Source organism: Saimiri boliviensis, chromosome 3 (assembly GCF_048565385.1).
Source record: "Saimiri boliviensis isolate mSaiBol1 chromosome 3, mSaiBol1.pri, whole genome shotgun sequence".
NCBI classification, from domain to species: domain Eukaryota; kingdom Metazoa; phylum Chordata; class Mammalia; order Primates; family Cebidae; genus Saimiri; species Saimiri boliviensis.
In genome coordinates, this window is record NC_133451.1 from 71,819,393 (window position 1) to 71,843,602 (window position 24,210).

The following is a 24,210-nucleotide window of genomic DNA, read 5'->3' on the forward strand; positions in this document are numbered from 1 at the left end:
CATAAGCAGGTTTGGGGCTGTTGCCTTTATGGGTTTCTTTAACCAGGGGGTGGAATAGTCATGAAGATTCCTGGAAAAAGATGAAGATTTCTCAGAGCTGTGGTGCCACCCTTTTTTACACCAAATGTCGGTATTCCAGGAAGTGCCCCGGCACTGGTGGGTGTGTGATTGAGTATGTTAATTAGTATATTATGAAATCCTAGGAGAAACCTAAGTCAAATCTAGTGCCATGTTGGATCCAGTAGGTCTTAGCCAGCTTTATCTACACTGTGGGTTTTCAGGGTCATATCAGTCCCTAGCCTCTAACTATTTCAACAGTTTCCTTTTGCTAGTCATGCGAAACTGCTGCCTGGAATTTTCTATTCTCCTGTGACCACCCTGTATTAGTCCTGTCTAACCACCACTGCTACAAACAACAATAATCACCATCATCATAAATCATTACAAATATGGCCCCCTTGGCCAGGCATGGTGGCTCATGCCTGTAATCCCAGCACTTTGGGAGGGCAAGACAGGAGAATCCCTAGAATCCAGGAGTTCAACACCAGCCTAGGCAATATAAGGAGACCCCTTCTCTACAAAAAAATTTAAAAATTAGCTGGCTCTAGTGGCTTGGGCTTTTGATCCCACATATTGGGAGGCTGAGGTAGGGGACTACTTTGAGCCAGGGAGGTTGAGGCTGCAGTGATCTGTGATTGTGCCACTGCATTTCAGCTGGGATGACAAAGTGACAGTCTATCTCAAAAACAAAACAAAACAAAACAAAAAACAACAACAACAAAAATACAATCTTGTCAGTTCTTCCTGGATTTCTTCACTCTTGCCCCTTTTCCAAGAGATAAACATCATCCCAAATTAGAGTTCATTCCCATGAAACTTTTAATACCATAACTACATATATATGTACATACTGTTTTGCATGGTTTCAAACAGTATAAAATGAAATCATACTTATACATTCTTCTGCAACATTTTTTATCCCTTAACATTATATTTTTGAGATTTATCCATGTTGATATGTTTAGCTCTAGTGCATTAATTTTAACTGCGTGAAAGTCTATTGCATCACTATATCAGAAGATGGGATTATTGATGGGACATTTAAGTTGCCTACAATTCTTTTATATTGCAATATAAAAATGCTACAATGAATATTCCTCTTTTGTCTCATTGTGCGTATTTGCTAGCATTTCTCTAGAATATGACAGGAACTGGAATTTTCACATTGACAGGGATGCTTATCTTCAAATTAACTGGAAATTGTGCCATACTTCTCTCTAAAATGAATGTAGAAATTAGCATTTCCTCCAGCATTGTACAAGACTTTCTTTTGCTCTATATTCCCCCCAATACTTGCTACCATAAGACTATTCCATTTTTCCTAATTAAGCGGGCCTAAATGGTATCTTATTCTGCATGTGTGTTTATTTCCTCTCTTTACCCCGATGACTAATGCAGTTAGGCATCCTTATTTGTATATCTGCTTCCACTTTCATGCATCAATAAAATATAAAATATATTTTATCTATTTTTTTCAGTTGGTTTGTCTTCTTTATGATTGGCAAGAGCTTTTTAAAAATTTCTCAATACAAACTTTTAAAAAAAGATTACAAGCCATGAAAATATTTCCTATAAATGTATGGTTTTCTTTTAACATTGGTGACATGGTTTGGCTCTGTGTCCCCACCCAAATCTCATCTTGTACCTCCCATAATTCCCACATGTTACAGGAGGGACCTGGTGGGAGATGATTGAATCATGGGGACAGGTCTTTCCTGTGCTGTTCTCATGATAGTGAATAAGTATCACAAGATCTAATTGCTTTATAAAGTGGAGTTTCCTTGCACAAGCTCTCTCTTTGCCTGCAACCATCCATGTAAGATGTGACTTGCTCCTCCTTCCCTTCTGTCATGATTGTGAGGCTTCCCCAGCCATGTGGAACTGTGCATTCTCCATTAAAACTCTTTCCTTCATAAATTGCCCACTCTAGGGTATGTCTTTATCAGCAGCATGAAAATGGACTAACACAATAGGTTACAGTAATTTTTATTGCATAGAAGTTTTAAATTTTAGTGAGATCAAGTTTACCAATATTTTAGTCCAGGATTTATGCTTATTGAATCTTTTCTGTAATGAAGTCATAAAGATAGACATTCTCTTACATTTTTTCTTCAAAGTTTTGAAATTTTATTTTTCACATTATGATGTTTAATCTATATGGAATTAATGTTTGTGGATGATATTTAAAGGTGTCTCATTTTATTCTATTTCATGTGGATGTTTAATTTCCCCAGAACAGTGTATTGAAGAGTTTATTCTTTTCACACTGATTTATATGTAATATCACCTGTTTCATGTTTTCCTGTTTTTCTCTTCTGTTATGTTGCACTTATCTATTTGCCTTTCCTGACACCACATTGTCACAATTATTAGGATTATATAATGACACTAAATTTCTACCGGGCAAGGTTTTTCTTGGCTCTTTGTCCTCCTCTATGAATTTTTAAATCAGCTTGTCAAATTCCATAAGATACACTATGTTAGAACTTTATATCAATATAATATTATCTTATTTCTGCCTGTTTGAGTTTTATTTTTTGCATTGTTCAATGTAGGTTATTTCTTAATTTACCTCTTGATTGCCCTATTTCTTTTTTTTAAGAGAGAGGGTCTTGCTCTGTCACCTAGGCTTCAGTACAGTGTTATGATTATAGCCTACTGAAGCCTCAAACTCCTGAGCTCAAGGGACCCTACAGCCTCAGCCTCTGGTGTTGCTAGGACTACAGGTGCTCATCACATTGTGTGGCTAATTTTTAAATTTTTTTGTAGTGACAGGGTCTTGCTATGTTGCCCAGGCTAGTCTTGGACTCCCGGACTCAAGCAATCCTTCTGCCTTGTCCTCCCAAAGTGCTGGGATTATAGATGTAATCCACTGCACCCAGCCTGATTGCCCTATTTACATCTATTGTTAAGCAGACTGTTCCATGAGATTAGTGCCAAACTGAATGAATTCATAGTCTTTAAATTGTGTTGCCTCTTTTTTAACATTATGTTTCTTCATGAATTTGCACTTTGACCTATAGGCCTTCTTTAAGAAGGAGGTTATTTTTTGTGAGCACCACTTCTGATACATTCTGAGTCCAGAACCAGGTGTCATAATGAGATTTGCATTAGGGATATATCAGACCCAGTCTCTGAACCTGGGGCATCTTGGTTTGGTTGCTGATCTTGAGCATGTTTAAGAATAAGAGATGAGAACTGCCAGGCATACAAGCTACACATAACTGCAGGTAGCTTGGTATATTTCTAGTCTAGGTGCATAGGTTATAGCGATGCAGAGAGCGGGTAGAAGATGAGAACAGAGACATAATGCAGGAGAGATCATAAAGAGCTGATATATGAGCTAAGGGGCTTAAACTACATCCTGAAGATTACAAAGAGCCGTTAGAATTTTGGCCAAGGAGATGACATGATCAGACTGTATTTTTAAACGTTTACTTAGGCAGTAGAATACAGGAAGAATTATATGGGGGTCATGTTAGGAGGTGATTTAGGTTATCCAGGTAAAATATGATAAAGGCACAGTGGCAGAGGGCATGCAGAGGAGATGACAAATTTAAGAGATGTAGATACTTGCTATAATATAGGGAATAAGATAAGGAAAGGAATCTGAGATGATTTCTGGGATTTTTGCCTGGATGACTATATCCATAGTTGTGGACGAGGGAGCATAGAAAGAAAGACAAGTCAGAAAGGAAATGGAATAAATTCCACCCAGAACATGCTGAGTCTGAGGTATTTGTGTAGTTGAGGTGGCTGGTACTGTACTGACACGAATGCTGTGATGGGTCCAAGTTGGCACTCAGCCCCACAGAGCACAAATTCATTTTAATCTGATTCGGTATTTACTTAACTATGTACAAGAATACAAAACCAAAGACATAGAAGGGCAGCAACCTTCATTGGGAGGCCCAGCAGCTAATCAAGTACACAGAAGCTTTTGCCTCATCATTGATGTAAGTTAGGCACCACTGCCGTGGAAGCATGTAGATGAGGTCTGTGAGGGTCACCTTGACACAAAGAAATTGAGTGTTGAGTTTCTGGTGCTTTTTTTTTTTTTTTTTTTTTTTTGAGATGGAGTTTCGCTCTTGTTACCCAGGCTGGAGTGCAATGGCATCATCTCGGCTCACCGCAACCTCCGCCTCCTGGGTTCAGGCAATTCTCCTGCCTCAGCCTCCTGAGTAGCTGGGACTATAGGCACGTGCCACCATGCCCAGCTAATTTTTTGTATTTTTAGTAGAGATGGGGTTTCACCATGTTGACCAAGGATGGTCTCGATCTCTTGACCTCGTGATCCACCTGCCTCAGCCTCCCAAAGTGCTGGGATTACAGGCTTGAGCCACCGTGCCCGGCTCTGGTGCTCTTTTATACCTCTCTAGTCATGTGTGCTCTAGGCCTGCAAGCCAATTCACAGCTTCCCCACCCAGGTATTGTCCTGGGTTGGGAAATTCATTAGATACAACTTTCCACATTTATCTTAATACTATAGTCACCAAGATAAGAGTGACCTTGAGGTCATTCTCAGGCAGGCCAGCATCAGCTCTGGCCTGATGTTACCTTTCACTTACAAAAAGCTGATTTTGTATATGGGTTTGAAATTCATGAGAGAGGCCAGGCATGGTGGCTCACCTGTGTAATCCCAGCACCTTAGGAGGCTGAGGCGGGTGGGTCACCTGAGGTCAGGAGTTCAAGACCAGCCTGACCAACACGGTTAAACTCTATTTCTACTAAATATAAAAAATTAGCTGGGTGTGGTGGCACACACCTGTAATCCCAGCTACTTGGGAGGCTGAGGCAGGAGTATCACTTGAACCTGAGAGGTGGAGGTTGCAGTGAGCCGAGATCCTGCCAGTACACTCCAGCCTGGGCAAGAAGAGTGAAATGAGAAGGAAGAAAGAAAGAGAGAGAGAGAGAGAGAGAGAGAGAGAGAGAGAGAGAAAGAAGGAAAGAAGAAAAGAAAGAAAGAAGAAAGAAAAAGAAAGAAAGAAGAAAGAAAGAAGAAAGAAAGAAAAGAAAGAAAGAAAGAAAGAAAGAAAGAGAAAGAAAGAAGAGGAGGGAAGGGGAGGGGAGGGGGAGATGTGAAGTGAACCAGAGATATATGTTTTGTTGGAGGTCAGAGTTTTGGGTTCAACTTCTTGCTGCACCACTCAGGAGTTGTGTGACTTTGGATAGGAAGATAAGTTTGTGCTTCATTTTTAGTACAGCTTAATCCTATCTACCACACAGAGCCCCTGTGCATATTAACTATGACAATGAATAAAAGGGTGCTTCGTGCAGGGCAGGTTCTCAATAAGTGTTGGTTCCTGTTTTCCAGAGGAAGAAAGATTTTCATATCAAGTATGGGATAGAGATAAAAGCAGTAAGACAGTAACCAAAGCTTGTAAAGGTAAACAAGTCAAGTTCAAAAGTAGTAGATTCTTTGTACTATTCCCTCTGTCTGATGTACCGATAGGAGTATTTAGACAATGATTGTTTTCTTCTCCTAAAACTATCCAAATAAAGTTAACTTTCTTTTTCAAAACTTAGGCATACAAAAAAATAAACAAGATTCCAACCAGGTAAGAAGCTGGAAATTAAAATGCCTTACTCTCTGCACTTGTCTCAGGCCATTGATCATTTTGCTTTTGTTCAAGGCAAACATTGAGCATAAATATTGAGTAAAATAATTTTTGTTTCATTTAGGAACTGATGAGAAAATGCTCATCAGCATTCTGACTGAGAGGTCAAATGCGCAGCGGCAGCTGATTGTTAAGGAATATCAAGCATCGTACGGAAAGGTAAGATCATGTTGACATGACAGGCAGTAAGGAGGTCATCATTACAGTGCCATGGTCGCTCCCACGTGGTTGTGCCCACAGTCTTCTGTTTCAGGCTGAGTGTAGCAGAAGATGCCCTGTGCATCCAGTCAGGAGCCTAGAATGCGAGTCCTGGTTTTGCCTTGAACTGGCTGACTGGCTTTGGGCATGTTACTTGGTCTTTCTGAGCCTCAGTTCCTTCACCTGCAGAATAAGGAGGTTTGCCTTAGCTCAGTGGGTTATAAATCAGAAGTGATTTTGCTCCCCAGGGGACACTTGGCATGAATGGAGACGTTCTGATGATCACAATGGGATGGTGGGGTATACTTCCAGCATGTAGTAGGCATAGGACAGGGATGCTACAAGTATCCGAGAATGCACAAGGCAGCCCTCCACAACAAAGAATTACCAGGCCAACTATCTGACTAATTCTAGCTTAGATAACCTTTTATCTCTCTTTTAATTTTAAAATAGTTATGTAGTTATAGGTCTAATTCATTCAGCAAATGAAAATTTAGTAAGTAGTAGAAACTGTATAAGAACAAGTAACTTTGAGAGGCCAAGGCGGGTGAATCACCTGAGATCAGGAGTTCAAGACCAGCCTGGCCAACATGGTGAAACCCCATTTCTACTAAAAATACAAAAATTTGCCTGGCATGATGGCACGCCCCTGTAATCCCAGCTACTTGGGAGGCTGAGGCCTGAGGCAGAAGAATCACTTGAACCTGGGAGGCAGAGGCTGCAGTAAGCTGAGATTGATGATTATTCCAACCTGGCTGACAGAAAGAGACTCCGTCTCAAAAAAAGAAAAAGAAAAAGAAATGTAAGACTTGGTCTTTGCCACATGGTTGATTGTCCAACACCTATTTTTGGGTACTACTTTGTGTCAGGAGATATCCTAGACATTGGAGATATACTGGTATAAAAAGCAGATCCTTCCTTCTTTCATTGAACTAACATTCTCTAGAATACAATAAACAAGTAAGTAAAAATAAGACGTTCAGATGTGATAAGTGATATGAGAGAACTAAAATGGTTGATACAATAAACAATGGCCGATGACTGGCTCTTGCAGATAGGGGGATGAAGGACTGTCAGTGAGGGTTTGGTACCTTACTCCCCACTCAGCCTGAACGATAATAGGGGGTTCTGCTCTGCTTGATCAGTGGGAGATAGTATTTAAGATACAGCAGTCCGGGCGCTGTGGCTCAAGCCTGTAATCCCAGCACTTTGGGAGGTCGAGGCAGGCGGATCACGAGGTCAAGAGATCGAGACCATCCTGGTCAACATGGTGAAACCCCATCTCTACTAAAAATACAAAAAGTTAGCTGGGCATGGCGGTGCGTGCCTGTAATCCCAGCTACTCAGGAGGCTGAGGCAGGAGAATTGCCTGAACCCAGGAGGCGGAGGTTGCGGTGAGCCGAGATCGCGCCATTGCACTCCAGCCTGGGTAACAAGAGCGAAACTCCGTCTCAAAAAAAAAAAAAAAAAAAAAAATACAGCAAATACAAAAGCCCTGAAGCAAAAACAAGCTGGGAATTTATGTGAGAAATAAAGAATTCCAATATGGCAGGAATGTAGATAGTGAAGGGGGCAGAAGAAGAAAGAGATGAGGCCAGAGAGAGGTTGAGAACATACTAAGCCTTGGGTCTTGGTAGAGTTTAGATTTTATCCTAAGGGCTACAGGGAACCACTGGAGGTTTGTAAGCAGAGGAATAATATAATGCAGTTTTTATTTTTAAAGGATTATTTTGGCTGCTATGGATAATGAACTGTGGAGGGAAAAGGTAGAAATGGACTGGGCTGACTGTTGAGAGGGTCTAGTGACCATCCACAGGCAGCTCAGGAATTACCTCCTAGGAGTGTTCTCCAGGCCCCCAGACTCCATTAAGACACCCTTCTCTGAGGTCCCATTATCAGAAACTTAACGTATTATATTGAAATTTTATCTTTGAATATTTCTGCTTTTCCCATTAGGGCAGGATGTCTTGGGATAAGGACCTTGTATAACTTACCTTTAAAGTTCTAGCACAGAGCAGATGCCCAGAAAACAACTGTTGAATTGAATTAATTGCCTAGCTTCTGGGCAAGACAGCACTTTCACATATAGAGAAGGTGAATTATCTATTGGCCTTTCAGTGTTTCCAAAATCTGGAAGGAAGATAGAGGTGGAGGGAACAACCATTTCTCACAGTGAAATAGAATGAGATCTGTGAAATAATAAGATTCAGCTGCAGTGGCTTGGATTGAGGACAGATGGTAGTGAACTTTACCATTTAGAGAGAAAAAAAGAAACCTGTGGCAATTAAAGCAGCGCTGATAACACTGAACGCCATCCTATTTGTTTCAGCAGGAACATGCCCCTGCTGCACCCCCAGGGGTGTGGTAGTGTTGGTCTGTGCCCACAGCGGTGCAGCAGGCTCAGAGGCTACCAGCCTCTGTTTCAGAGCTGAAAATAATCAGGAGCAGGAACAAACATTACTCAGTATTATGCTTGTGAATATTGAAAAGAGAAACCTTGTTACCTTCCTTTAAGCAGGGGAGATGGACTGTACTTATGTGTGAAAACAGTGCTGTAAACAATGTTAACAGGTAACACCCATAAAAGACTAAGTTCTAGAGTGCCATCACCCTGTAGGATGACTATAGTTAACAATAATATAGTTTCAAATAGCTAGAAGGAGGATATTCAATGTTCCTAACACACACAAAAAAAAGGTTAAATGTTTGAGATGCTGGGTATGCATTTACCTTGATCTGATTACCATACATTATGTGTATCGAAACATCGCTATGTACCTTATGAATATATACAATGATTATTTGTCAAAACAAATAAGTCTAACATATTGCCACACTTAGGGTTTCTTTTTCTTTACTTGTTGCCAGAAAATTGCTTCTGATGCCACCTAGTTACATGTTCTCACCCGAGACAAATGACTGGCTACTGTCATCTTTGCCCCTTCCTCTTGGAGCTCTTTGGGGGTCACTGAGAAGCAAGACACCTAGGAATAGAGCACCTTCCAGTGAAGCTGGGTGTGCATTTATAAGGGTTCCTCTTCCTCTTCCCTCACCCCAACCCAAGCATTGAAAGCATGGAGGACCTGGGAAATGCATTTTAATGTAGTTCCTCACTGTGACCCTCATGGAATCCTATTTGGCTCTCCTTCAAAAAACCTCTACAAAATAGAACAATTTGGGAGTAATTATAAAATGTAGATTAATATCCATAGAAATATTTTCAATACTTCTGTTTATTCCCTGTGGATGGACATGTTTTGTCTGATTTTGTTACATATGTTCATCTTTCACTAGGTGACTTCAGAAAATGAAAATGGAAAAGTATTTCACATTTTTCTCCTTGTCTTTTTCATTTTAGGAGCTGAAAGATGACTTGAAAGGTGATCTCTCTGGCCACTTTGAGCACCTCATGGTGGCCCTAGTGACTCCACCAGCAGTCTTTGATGCAAAACAGCTAAAGAAATCCATGAAGGTATGAGCCCCCTACAAGCCATTTCTGCTCAGGGTTTGACCAAATCATCAAAAATAGTGACTTTCTTACAGTGCACACTTGTGTTGGGGGGACTTGGATGCCATTTTGGTCTGCACTCTCCCAGTGGTAGAATGACTCTGAAATAGGAAACAGTTGTAGAACCTTAAGCCCAAATGTTCCTGGGCTGGAAGAATTTTGTCATATCCTTTGTTTGACATGAAGAATCAAGTTCTCTAGTTTGTCATCATTGAAAGTAAATGGCACTGTCATTAACCCCATCACTCAAGCTAAAAACCTAGCATTATCCTTGAGCTCTCGTTTTTTCTTACCATTCCAAGCTCCCAAATCTATCAGGAAGTTTATTAATTTTATTTCAAAGTCCATTGCTACTGTTCTAGTCTGACCACCATCATCTCTTGACTGGATCATATCAATAGCCTTCTAATTGGTCCTTTTGCCTCCATTTTTGCCCACCTCAAATTCATTTGACACAGAATAGCCAAAATTATTTTTATTAATTTATTTTAAAAATCAGATTATGCTATTTACATGCATAAATTTCCAATAGCTTTGAACACTTAAATTCAAGCTTCTTATCATGACCTTCATCACCCAACATAGCGCAGCTCCTGTGTAACTCTGGGATTTTTAAAAATTCTATCTATATCAGTGAGGGTTCCCCAGAGAAGTAGAACCTATAGGCAGGACATAGTTGTTAAAAGATTTATTGTAAGGCCAGGTGCAGTGGCTCATGGCTGTAATCTCAATACTTTGGGAGGCCAAGGTGGGTAGAGTGCTTGAGCTCAGGAGTTGGAGGTCAGCCCGGGCAACTTGGAGAAACTCTGTCTCTACAAAAAATTTAAAAAAAAAAATAATAACTAGGCATAGTAGTGCATGCCCTATAGTCCCAGCTACTTGGGAGACTATGGTGGGAGGATCCCTGAGCCCAGAAGGTTAAGGCTGCAGTGAGCTGTGATTGTGCTGCTGCAGTTTGGTCCAGGTGACAGTAAGATCCTATCTCAAAAACAAACAAACAAAAAAAATGTATTAGAAAGAACTGGAGGCCATGGTGGGAGGATCATTTGAGCACAGGAGTTTGAGACCAGCCTCAAACTGAGCAACATAGTGAGAACTCATCTCTACAAAAAAATTTTTTAAACCAGGCATGGTGGTTCATGCCTGTAGTCCCAGCTATTTGAGAGGCTGAGGTGGGAGAATCACTTAAGCCCAGCAGGTCTAGGCTGCAATGAGCCACGACTGTGCCACTGCACTCCAGCCTGGGCAACAGAGTGAGACCCTGTCTAAAAAAAAAAGAAGAAGAAGAAAGAATTGGTTACATGATTATGGGACTGGTTAGGCAAGTTCAAAATCTGTAGGACAGGCTGTCAGGAAAGGCAGGCTGGAATTCTTGGGCACCAGTCGAAGCTGCTGTCCACAGAAATAATTGTCTTCACAGAAGCCTCACCTCTGCTCTTAAGACCTTTCAACTGATTGGATCAGGCCTGACTAGAAAAGGTAATCTCCCTTACTTAAAGTGAATCAGTAATAAACTTAAATTTTATCTACAAAATACCTTCACAGCAACACCTAGATTCGTGTTTGATTAAGTGGCACTATAGCCTGGCCAAGTTGGCACATAAAACTGACTTTCATACCCCCTCCTCCTCATTCATTAATGATGTAGCTACACAAGCCTTTCCTCTGCTCCTCGAACATCATAAGCTTATTCTTGTTTGAGATCTTTATACATGATGTTTCTTCCATCTGGAATGCTTTTCCTCCAGATATTTTCCATTATTTCACTCAAATATATTTTCTTAGCTGCATTTGCTACTGTCTAAAAGTATCTTGTCTATTTATTTATTTTTGAGACAAGGTCCCTCTTCATTGCCCAGGCTGGAGAACAGAGGTGAAATTGTGGATCACTGCGGCCTCGACCTCCCGGGCAAGCAATCCTCCCACTTCGGCCTCCTAAGCAGCTGGAACTACAGGGACACATTATCACACCTGGCTAATTAAACATTTTTTTTTTTAGAGACAGGGTCTCACTATGTTGCTCAGGCTGGTCTCAAACTCCTGAGCTCAAGCAATCCTCCCTCCTTGGCCTCTCAAAGTACTGGGATTACAGGTGTAAGCCACTACACCTGGTTTTGTCTATTTTTAAAATCCATTTGTTTATTATCTTTTCATCTAACTAAAAGGCAAACCTCCACCCTGGCAGGGAACCTGGTGGGTCTTGGCCTGTATCTTCTGTTCCTAGAGCAACTCCTGAAATGAAGTGGGTGCTCAACATATTAACTAATAGGAAGGAGGAACAAGAAGAGACCCTAGATCTGATTCTGCCTTGCTCTCAGGGAATTGAGTTACCTCTTTCTGTGGAGGACATATGGGCATCTGAGAAGCAGATGCAAAATGGAATTTGATGTACAAAAGATTTATCGTGAGAAATGCCTGTGAAGGATAAAGGGGAAGAGAGCAGGGTAGGTGGGGTGAACCTTCAGACTGCAGTGCAGTCCTGACCTTTAAGAGGAGAGGGGAGAGGAAGTAGGCTGAGATAGGAGGAGCCTCAGTGCATAGTGCAGCTCCCAGAAAGCTTTGGCAGGCTGTGGGGGAGCCCCTGAGCAAAAACTGCCCTTTGGGGGAGTTCTGTGTGGACACAAGTGGCCCAGCTCTGGTACCCCTGCTGATTGCAGTCGTTGGCTGATGGTCCCCTGGAGAGAGCATGACCTCAGTGTGAACTCTGGTAGATCCAAAGTTGTGGCAGTTGGAAGCTGTTTTTGCAATTGTTTCTATTGAAGTGAAATCTGAGCATTATATATCTATGGCATCCCATGAGGAGGGTTTAGCAGGTGTAATTGTAAGGATTAGGTTCACCAATTAGTGTTAAAACAGTTTCTCTTTTACACAAAAGAAATCCAGAGTAAGCAGCCCTGAACAGGCTGTGGTGGCACCACCATTATCAGAGACTCAGGCTCCTATCTTGGGGCTATGCCATCTTTAACCCATGGTTTTCACTTTCTGGTTAAAGATGGCAGCTCAAGACTCAGCCATTATATCTTCATTCCAGTCAACTCAAAAGAGCAAAGGACAAGGAAGGGTTCACTCTTTCACTCTAAAGATACTTCCTGAGCATGCATATGATACTTCTGCCTATATCCCATTGGTCAGAGTTTAGTTACATTCACTGTAAAGGAAGCTGAGAAACATAGCCTTTATTTGGGTAGCTTTGTACCAAGTTAAAAATTGGGGGTTCTATTACTAAGCAAGAAAGACAAAAGAGATATTGTGGGAAACTAGGAATCTCTGCCACAGAGAGACAGAATTCAGTCTCTGTTCATATGCTGCACTGGCCTTATTTGATCAAGTCTTAATGTACATGACTTTTCTTGGAGTCACAGTGTGATTCAGTAACCTTGATAAAAAAGGGCTGAGAGGTAATTAGTCCCCATGCAAGCCGGGCGCCTGACACACATTACTGAGGATTTGAAAAGCTCTCTGTATGAAGAGGATGATACATGCTGATAGACCCAGTACAGTGATACAAGGATAAACTCATTCAAAAGTATTGTAGAGCCTTTTATAAACATAGTGGTATGTTTGAATGTTGGTAGGGTTAATCCTGTTAGACTATCACTTCTGATCTTGAATGACACAGGCTTTTTCCTTTATGCTATTTCTTCCTAGAATTATTTAACTGATTTTTACACTAGAGTGAAAAATTTGATGTCACTTTATTCCAAATGATTTATGTTATTTTAATACTAAAATATATGGAAAAATGAAAACTACTTTAAAGCAATAGAGAACCTTGTATTGGTTTACTCAAAAGTATCTTTCATCTATATAAAACAAGATATTAAAGACCAAAAGGCATGAGATTTAAGTTTTTTAATTGCTCTAAAAATCTGATTTTCTTTTCATTTTTAGGGCACTGGAACAAACGAAGATGCCTTGATTGAAATCTTAACTACCAGGACAGGCAGGCAAATGAAGGAGATCTCTCAAGCCTATTACACAGGTATCTTATTTCCTGTTTACCTTCACCACCGTTCACACATACTCGAACCAATGTTCTTTTCCCAGAATCCCCCCAATCTCTTCATGAGGCATTTTGAGAAGACAAGACTTATAAAGAGGAGAACACCTAAAATCAACTAAAAACTATTGGATTCCAGGAAAAATTGAAATGTGATCTGAGCTAGAGACTGCTACATAATAATGTCATTAATGCTTTACATTTATAATATTATAGCTGCAGCAGATTTTGCTCTCAGCAATCTCTCATTAATTGAATTAACCATTTTCATCAATGTAAGAGACTCAAATCATATTTTATTATTAGGTGTTAAAAACCAGTCAGATTAGATCCATGATTTTTTGGTGTGGGAAATTAGATTAATTTAGAGGATGTGTTGAGCATAAGAATTCAGTAGAATTAGCTGAAGACCTAATAGTCTGCTGGTTGTATAAAATTAGAAAGTCTCTGCAATGCAGTTCTGACTCTTAACTACCCAGGTTTAGTGCAGACTTCACTGGTTAAGGTCACAGTCCCCACAAGACTACCTTTACCTCAAACACCAGCCCACAAGCTCAGGTGTTCCCAGGCTATGCATGCTTTTAACCAACTGGCTCCAAATTCAGGGTTCTCACTACCCTCTCAGGTTCAAAAGCACACTAGAATGACACAGAACTCAAATATTGGTAAATGCAGTATTACTATAAAGGAAACAAATCAGGGTCTGTGTAGGGAGAGATTTAGAAGGGTCCAGTGGGAGCTTCCACCCTTCTGAAATATTGATGTATCATTATCAATCAGCAAGCTCACTTGATATTGATAGTCTTAGTTTTTATTAGGGTTTCATTATAGAAGCATGATTGATTGAACCATTTTTCATGTGATTAAATTCAATCTCCAGTCCCCCTACACTCCCCAGAGGTCAGACTGATATCGTAGCTCAAAGCCTCAACCCTTTAATCACATGGTTAGTCTTTCTGATGTGACCAGCCTTTATTGTGAGTCATCTTTTTAGCATAACTGAGCTGTAGTCCAGGGGACCCACCATGAATAGTAAAGACACTCCTATGACTTGGGAAATACAAAGGATTTAGAGTTTATCTCCCAGGAACCAGGAACAAGACCAGCCTAATTCTTTACTATTCAACAGCCCCGTAGAACCCTCTCCAACCCTCTTTAAGGGAGCCACAGTTTCTGTATTTGTGTCTCACGGAGGTCAGTTGTGTCACGACAGCTTTTGCAGTGGGAAAGGCCCAAAGAAGGAGTACATATTGGTCCTCAGATGGGTGTTAAAGAGAGTGCTTTGGAAAATTCTTGTTAAAAGGTAAATACCTCAATAACAAGTGACTCTTTTGTTATTGATGTATTAATTGGGTTCTAATCAGAAAAACAGAAACAGCCCTAGGTATTTTAACAGAGAGAATGTAGCATAAAGCGTTGCTTAAATTGGGCACAGTGGCTCACGCCTGTAATTCTAGCATTTTGGGAGGCTGAGGTGGGCAGATTGCATGAGTGAAGGAGTTTAAGACCAGCCCAGGCAACATGACAAAACCCTGTCTCTTAAAAAACATATACCAAAAATTAGCCAGGTGGTCCCAGCTCCTCAGGAGGTTGAATTGGGAGGATCACTTGAGTCTAGGAGATTGAGGCCACAGTGAGCCTTGATCATGCCACTACACTACAGCCTGTATTGGAAGAAGAAGAAGAAAAAAAAAAAAAGAATTGCTAAACACCTTTCAGAGGACTGAAAAAGCAAAAAGGGAACACAGGGATTCATGCAGAGTACAACTCCCCGGAGCTGGGAAAACAACAGAAAGTGTTTGAAGTTGTCAGAAACTAGAAGTTAGAAGAGGGACATACCTGGCTGATGTCAGTACCTCAGGGGCTCAGAGCAGAGGCTTAAGGAGCAGGAATTGAGACCTATTAAAAGAGGGCTCCATCTGGCTGAAGCTGGTACCTCCATGGGGGCCAAAGTGACTTGTTCTAAGAGCCTGGAGCCAGTTGCTGGTGTCAGGGTGAAAGGCCTTCCCTGGGTTGACACTGACATGAATAGCCACTGACTACCTCGCACTTCGTTCCACCCCCTGCCTTCCCATCCTCCTCTCCTCCCCACTGCTGGCGGAACCTCATGGGAAGCGGGTACAGAAAGAAGTAGACAAGAGAATTGCTTAATCATTAATGCACCAAAGGGCATGTTGTAGGTGTTTAAAGTATTTCAGTTCAACAAGGTTTGCATATTTTACAAAACCCATCAGAGCCAGGCACTGTATCTCAAGGTGGCTTGGTATTTTCTGGTGTTTCTTAGAAGAGCTGCTGCTCCCCAAGTGGACCTGCCCTATGACAGATCCCTGGAGCCCGGCATTTAGGTACAAACAGTCCCAGGATGTACGCTTTATGAGGATGAAGGTTTTTGTCTATGTTGTTCACTGCTGTGTTCTCAGTTCCAAGAACAGTGGGGGAGATAAGTGTAAATATTTATTAAATGAGTGTCTTCAAAATTGAGGTTAAGGTCTTAAGAGCCAAATGAAACTTCTAGCATCCAGGATAGTGTTTTGCAGTTATGACAAATGATAATAGCACAAAGTTACCAGAGCCACAATTTCCATGTGAGCAACACTGGCTAAGGTTATAAGGGATACTACTGCATCAGGGTTACCTTGGTTACCAGAGATTAATGATACACAAGAAAATCAAGAAGGAAATTGTCTCAATCATGCATAGCCAAGCTTTACAGAGATTCCAGTCACAGCACTACCTGAGGGACCCAGGTATCTTGTCAGTCTCTTGGCAGCTGGCGTCCACTGCCACCTGTGCTAATGTTTTCCATGACAGTAACTGTTCCTCTTCCTTTTTGCTGCCAATGTTCTTGACACCAGAAAGTAACATCTCCTCCCTTACCACATGGTGTTTGTCTACCCAAGCCTTCTAAGTATTGTGCATAGTTTTTGGTTATTTTTGGCTACTGTTTTCGTCATTATTTCTAGGAGTCTTATATTTCTTTGTTAGTCTACTATCTTTGTCTCCTTTTCTGTGTAACTCGCTCCCTAAGAGAGAAGATACAATGGGTTCAGGAAGTCACTGTCAAGTTGGCCCTCGTAACAAGACCAGACACCTTGTATAGCGTATCCAGTGCAGTGGCACAACAGAGTCTAAATAAATAGAGATCTAAATTCTTAACTTTTTCAGTATTCTAAAGTAAATGGTGTGTGAGAGAAACACCGAAACAGGGATCGGGAACTCAAAGTTCTAGTTCTGGCACCTATACCATTAGCATATGATGTTTTTTATTATACTCTACTGTGCCTCAAAATGCATAAAGTCATTGTCGACTTAGATTGAAATAATTTTTTAGTCTAATTTCCCACAAAATATTTGAAGTAAAGGGAGAGGCTGTGTGAAATGACTTATAAAGTCTCATCTAAATAATTTCTAAATTATAAAATACTTCCTCAAGTTCTAACAAATGGGAGCTTCATTCTTTTACTTGATGTTTTCAAATTTAAAGTTTTTTTCTAACTAGAATGAAAGATAGATGTAACAATATCATAACCATTAGGTTTAATGATGCCTACTAAATATTATTATCATTTAGAAAAATAACATTTTTGGTACATTTTACTTAGATGAATTGCTTTGAAAAATTACAGATTTTATTAAAAACAGGTTGAAACTAAAATCATGCTGGGGAAGTTTCCATCTCAACGCAGTTCTTGCTATTGGATAATCTCAGACCACTTTCTATAACTTTCATTGATTTAAAGAATAAGGATTCTCATGACAGATTTTAGAGTTCTTGAGAATGATGCAGACAGATATCCAACAGCCACATGGTGTCGCCTGCAACCAGGTATATAGGGATTCTCCATGAGAATCACCACCCTGTGGATGGGCAGACAGAGATTTAAGACTGATGGGCACTGCACATCACAGGCCATGCAAAAGGGGCTGCAGATAGTCAGTACTAAAATATATGAACACACAGTTGACATTTGTGGAAATGGCATGCTTTGGGGTAGGTTTCTCACTTTTGGGAGATACTAAAAAAATATGGTTTAGTTATATGCATTAAGATTAGGGCTAGATTCAATAAAACAGAAAAATTAAAGTGGCTTACAAAGATAGAAGTTTATTTTTATCATATGTAAAAGTCTAGACATTGGCAATTCTAAGACTAGTATGATAGCAACATAAAGCTTTTAGGAACTCAGGCTTCTTCTTGGTTACTTTCATTCCATCACTAGGAAGTGGTCCTTATCTTCACAGTCCAAGACAGCTGTTGAAGATCCAGATGTGAGTTCACATGCAAGGCAGTCAGATGGAAGATGGACATGGCCTCATCACTTTAGGGAGATTTCCCAGCAAAGTTATATTTGTCTGCTTTTGATTTATTGTGAAGAACTAAGTTATAGAACTGTACTAGCTAAGAGGAAAGCAGAGAATATAGTTTTTAAGCTGTGCACATTGTATCTTGCTTAAGGTTAGTATTCTCTTAGCATGGAAGATGGTCAGAATGGAAATTGAAAGGCAAACTAGTAGCTCATCCACCCCAGCTTTTCCGCTATGCATCCCTTAATGCCATTGTCAGATGAAATAAAGCATGATTTGCTCCAGAATGACAACTCTTTCTATTCTTTCGCATCTACCGTAACACAGTGCAGTAATACTTACAAGAAGAATGTACGATCTCACAACAGAAGAGCATGAAGAAATTCAGTAAAAGGGCAAGATTTATCTTATCACATATCCAGTCTTTGCCAGTATTGGCATTTTAACTTTTCTCTGTTTTATAATCATATTTTTCAGTTTGTCAAGGCTTAATTTCATTCTGATTTGGTTTCAGTATACAAGAAGAGTCTTGGAGACGACATTAGTTCAGAAACATCTGGTGACTTCCGGAAAGCTCTGTTGACTTTGGCAGATGTAAGGTTTTACTTTGTTAACTCCCCAGTAAGCTGAATGCTCAATAATAATTTTTAGAGAGTTTAAAAATAACCCAACTGAAACAATGAGTTCACAGTTTTCCTTATGAAATGTTTGTTCATTTTACATTTTTATTGTTACCAAGCAATATAATGTTTAACCAAGATCATAAAAGCATACATAATAATATAACAACAAAGAAAACTTACCTGAGTCAGTAAATGGAGGTGTTTTGGTCAGGGTTCACAATTTTGACATTAGAAGACATTCTGATACATCATCTGACATAAAATAGTTATTTCCATGATAAGTGTCTCCATTTTAAAGAACAGGTTTATTTTCTTTTGGGCTCCAAAGAATAAATATTTCCTTTTTTTTTTTTTTTTTTTTTTTGAGTGGAGTTTCGCTCTTGTTACCCAGGCTGGAGTACAATGGCGTGATCTCAGCTCACCACAACCTCTGCCTCCTGGGTTCAGACAATTCTCCTGCCTCAGCCTCCTGAGTAGCTGGGATTACAGGCACGCGCCACCATGCCCAGCTAATTTTTTGTATTTTTAGTAGAGACGGGGTTTCACCATGTTGACCAGGATGGTCTCGATCTCTTGACCTTGTGATCCACCCACCTCGGCCTCCCAAAGTGCTGGGATTACAGGTTTGAGCCACCGCGGCCGGCCAGAATAAGTATTTCTTTTGTTAGCTTCTAAATTAAATAGGAAGCATGATATGGAAGAATTATTTTTAGAGATGGAAATTAAGAAATGAGTATCAGTCTCAGGATTTTTAAAAAAAGGAAAATGATTGCTGCAACTTCAGCCTTGCGACCTTGGAAGAGCTGCCAAACCATTAATCATTCTGTGACCTAATGAGGCCACATCTTACTTTCTCTTTTTAGAAGGCTCATGACTTTTATCATAAAGATGGTAAGGTCAAGGATGAGATGTATTCACAGCTGTGTGTAAGAGAGGAAGTGATTTAAGCCACATCTCACCAATTTTCTTTCAGCTGATTTACATAACACCTAGAGTGTGAGAAAATCCCAACAATGGTCTCAGCCTCATGGTTCAAACAGCACTTGTCAAAGTGAGGCAATATGCCATTAGGGAACAATTGATCTAAATTATGGTTTCAGTTACTTTAAATGTGAAAACCTTATGAAGGCTGAACCCACAACCCCAAATATATGAAGCATTGCTGCAAACATGCTCTCAGAGATACGTCTCTGTAAGTGCATCTGTTTGTGTATAGACATGAACACACCCACCCACAGGAGGCAGTATAGAGTAGGGTTCCAGGGCAAGGTTCTAGAATCAAACAGGGCTGGAATCTTATGCTGCCTACTAGCTTTGTGTATTTGGGCAAGTTCTTTAAGTCTCAAAGCATTTATTTTTGTATCTGTAAAACTAAAATACTAATAGGATGTTATGAAGATTAAGAGAAAGAGAAAGTATGTGAAGTACTTAGTGATCAACACATGGTAGTGGTGGTTTGTAAGTATTACATTAAGACCAATGATAATCAGCATTTTTATTATTGGAGCAGAGTGTACAGAACAATAAGAAAGCAAACAGCAACAGAGTATTGGCAGCACAGAAAAGAAACCAGGCAAAAATCAGACAGGCCTACAAGGACCTAATGTTTGAAAATAAGAACAAATTCATTTTTAAACTATTGTAGCTAAATGTTTCATTCATCTGTAATTTGCTAAATAATTCAGGCAATCCTTGTTTCCTTTCTGTCTCCTGTCTTTCTATAATGTGCTTAAGTATTTGTACACAACCACACACACCCACACACATTTAAACAATATATTACAGTTGGTATTGGGATCTTTGAGATTTTTTGTTTGTTTGTTTTTTGGACAGAGTCTTACTCTGTCACCCAGACTGGAGTGCAGTAGAGCGATCTTGGCTCACTGCAACCTCCGCCTGCTGGGTTCAAGTAATTCTCCTACCTCAGCCTCCCTAGTAGCTGGGAATATAGGTGCCCGCCACCTCACCCAGCTAATTTTTGTACTTTAGTAGAAACAGGGTTTCACCATGTTGTCCAGGCTGGTCTCAAACTCCTGACCTTAAGCAATCCACCTGCCTCTTCCTCCCAATGTGCTGAGATTACAAACATGAACCACTCTGCCTGGCCTTTGAATTTTTTTTTTCCAATAAACTTTACTTTTTAGAGCAACTTCAGATTTATAGAAAAATGGAGCAGAAAATGCAGAGAGCTCCCATATGCCCCTTTTACACTCTCTCCTTTCCCCTATTATTATTATCATTGTTATTTTGAGACAGGATCTTGCTCTGTTGCCCCGGCTAGAGTACTGTGGTATGATCCTGGCTCACTGTAGTGTCGACCTCCTGGGCCCAATTAATCCTCCCACTTCAGCCTCCTGAGTAGCTGGGACCACAGGTGCACACCACCACACTCGGCTAATTTTTTTTTTTTTTTTAAGGGAGAGAGAAGGTCTCACTCTTGCATTAATGTGTGTATTTATTATAGTCCAATGAATATTGATACATTATTATTAACTGAAGTTTACAGTTTACATTAGGGTTCACTCCGTCATATGGATTTTAATAAATGTATAATGTTATATGTCTACCATTACACTATAATAGAGTAGTTTCACTGTCCTAAAAATCCTCTGTGCTCTGCCAATTCACCCTCCCTCCCCACCAACAACTGATCTTACTGTCTCTATAGTTTTGCCCTCTCTAGAATGTCCTATAGTTGTAATCATATTGTATGTAGCCATTTCAGACTGGCTTCTTTCATTTAGCTATATGCTTTATTTAAGGTTCTGCTATATCTTTTCATGGCTTGATAGCTCACTTATTTTTAGTACTAATATTCCATTGTAAAGAATATTAATTTCACCTGCTGAAAGGCATCCTGGTTGCTTCCAAGTTTTGGCAAGCATTATTTATAAATAAAACTTCTGTAAACATTCATGTGCAGGTTTTTGTGTGGACATGTTTTCAAATCCTTTGGGTAAACACCAAGGGGTGTAATTGCTAGATTATATTGTAAGAGGATATTTAGCTTTATAAAAAACTGCAGAACTGTCTTCTAAAGCGGCTGTACCATTTTGCTTTTCCATCAGCAGTGAATGAGAGTTCCTGTTGCCCCACATTCTCACCACTATTTGGTTTTGTCAGTGTTTTGGATTTGAGCCATTCTAATAGGTTGTGTAGTGGCACGTTATTGTTTTAATTTGCAATTCTCTAATGACATATAACATTGAGCATCTTTTCATGTGCTTTCTTGATACTCGTGTGTCTTCTTTGGTGAGATGTCTGTTGAGATCTTTCAACCATTTTTTAATTGGGTCGTTATTTTCATAGTGAGTTTTAAGAGTTTTTTATATATTTTGGATACAAGTTCTTTATCAGCTACGTGTTACAAATACATTGTCCCAGTTCGTATCTTGTCTTTTCTTCCATGTAAGACCTCTGTGTTGGGTTGGGCATGGTGGTTCACACTTGTATTCCCAGAGATTTGGGAGGCTGAGGTGGGAGGATAGCTTGAGGCCAGGAGTTTGAGCCCAACCTGGGCAACATAGCAAGATCCCATCTCTAAGAAAATTTAAAAATTAGCTGTGTGTGGTGGTGCTGGTGGTGTGCACCTGTAGTCGTATTAGCTACTCAGGAGACAGTAGTGGGGAGATAACTTGAGCCTTGGAGTTCAAGGTTATGGTAAGCTATGATTGCAGCATTGCACTCTAGGCTGACCAACAGAGAGCAAGACCCTGTTTCTAAAAAAAAAAAAAAAAAGAAAAAAAAATGCATATGTATATAGACCTCTGAATTTTTAAAGGAGGGAACTGAGGCCCCCAAAATTGCGTGATTTGCTAAAAAATTTCATGACTAGTCAATGCAGAACCAGAACTGGAGCCCAGAGTACCTGATTTTTCTGTACAACTTGTAACACTAAGATGCCCTGCTGTTTGAAGTACTGTGTGTTAGAGTCTTCTGTCTTTAAAGGATAGCCCTTGTTTTCGTCATCCCTGTTTAGGGCAGAAGAGATGAAAGTCTGAAAGTGGATGAGCATCTGGCCAAAAAAGATGCCCAGGTCAGTAACAAAGCGGGAAAACATTTCCTTTACCTGTTCTTCTATGTGGCTGCCTTTGCATTTATATGAAAAGGGAGAAAAACAGCACCAAGGGGGCTTTTCTTTTTCTTTTTCTTTTTCCTGTTTGAAAGGGAAGCTTGAAGCTTTGGGTCCCAACCCTAACATTTTACCTGCCCCAGTGGTAGTTATCATTCTCCTTGGCTCCTACCAGCCCAATTTTTAGATTTCTAGTCTGCTGAAAGTAAGAGACTTAGATAGTAGATGATTGCACTGACCTCTAAAATACACATCCCACTCTTCTCATGTCACCTCTCAAAAAAAGAAAAGACTTGTGTCTGTATTAACATTCTTTTGTGAATAGATTCTCTATAATGCTGGCGAGAACAGATGGGGCACGGATGAAGACAAATTCACTGAGATCCTGTGTTTAAGGAGCTTTCCTCAACTAAAACTAAGTATGGACTCATATTACAATTTTTTCTGTCACTTGTTGTTTTTACAAATGTTTTTGCATTTAGTATACAAAGACCTAGAAAAATGAAGTTTAAAATTGCAAAGTCTATTTCAGTTTTATTTATTAACACTTCAGGAAGCAAAATGGGAAGCTGTATTGTAACTCAAGGAAGTACTAACACCACACTTTTGTTTTTCTGTACAGGCTGAGTAGATTACCTAGTGAGTGATGGGTAATACATGGGGGAGGGAAGTAGCAGGAAGAAAAAAAAGAGGCCACCCTCTAGGGTGGGAGCAGAAGGACTTTTTCCTTCGGGATGAAGGAACCTAACTGCTTCCGCTCCACCTAACAGTTCTCCCTAGTTAGCCACTTCCAGAAAAGCCAGACGTCGCAGGTGAGTCTCTGCTGACACATCGATACGATTAACCTTCAGCTCTTTTTGATATGAAGGTAAGTAGTAGAATGGACCAACTCTTATTGTCAGACCAGCCATTACATGGAACTGCGGGCACCCACCCTCTCGCTCATGGCATCTCCCAGAGTTGTTCTGGAAGCAACAGCACCTAGAAAACTAAAACTCCATTTACTGTGAACATCTTCTGACTATGGCTTCCAGGTGCTAGTTTACGGAACAACCACACAGCAAGACCAGGCTTATGCCGAGTTGACAGAACAATGAGTAAACATAGGACGTTTCTGTGACTTTGAAATTCTGAAATTGTTCTTTCTTATCTTTTGTACTAAAATCACATTTATTTTATAAAATAATGATCACAGTATGTGATCATTGCTTTATTAATCTCTTTGTTTGTAAAACAAAAATCAAAAAGCCCTAGGTCTCTCTCCAAAATTTCTTTTTAAAAAAAATTTATTTGGTAAAAATTTACTTGGCTTACAAAATATGCCTGTATACTTGGTGACATATGTACAGGTTTTGCTTGGGACAAATACTGATCAAGAAATTCAAATGCCTTCCGGGAGGTGTGAAGTGCAGACTATGCCGCCCTAGGAAATGATTTATTCAGCACAAGGAATTCTTCATAATTAAGATTTCTTTAGCAGAGAAAACATATTTAACTAGTGATTACAGTCTCATTTCCCAGGTGCTGCTATAAATAAAATTTAAAATAACCCACCTTACTAGATAAATTATTTATTATTTAACTATTTAAATTATTTAAAATGCTTACCACTTGAGAAAAGGGGAAAGAGAGAGAGAGCTCACTGAAGAAAATTATCTAGGGAGTTTGGGTTTTATTGTGGATGATTTTCTTTAAAAGGAACAAAAAGAAAAACAAAAACTTCTGTGCCCAAATTTTTGAGGGAGTTTTTTAGGTTGCTACTTGATCTTCTGCATGTCAAAAAAAAAACTAGAATATATTCAATTGTGGTCAACTGCGTTGCTTTA

At 39.9% G+C, this 24,210-nt stretch overlaps 1 protein-coding gene across 2 annotated transcripts in view; it reads left to right on the plus strand.

Moving 5' to 3' along the window:
* The window catches only part of ANXA3 (annexin A3), a 59,759-nt gene that overhangs the window by 22,658 nt on the left and 12,891 nt on the right, over window positions 1-24,210 (plus strand). For both annotated transcript variants that reach the window (XM_039468132.2, XM_003923934.4), the window contains exons 4-9: window positions 5,743-5,837; window positions 9,235-9,348; window positions 13,276-13,366; window positions 18,204-18,283; window positions 22,292-22,348; window positions 22,710-22,803. In XM_039468132.2, coding sequence (XP_039324066.1) covers window positions 5,743-5,837; window positions 9,235-9,348; window positions 13,276-13,366; window positions 18,204-18,283; window positions 22,292-22,348; window positions 22,710-22,803 — 531 coding nt within the window. The remainder of the gene's footprint in view (window positions 1-5,742; window positions 5,838-9,234; window positions 9,349-13,275; window positions 13,367-18,203; window positions 18,284-22,291; window positions 22,349-22,709; window positions 22,804-24,210) is intronic.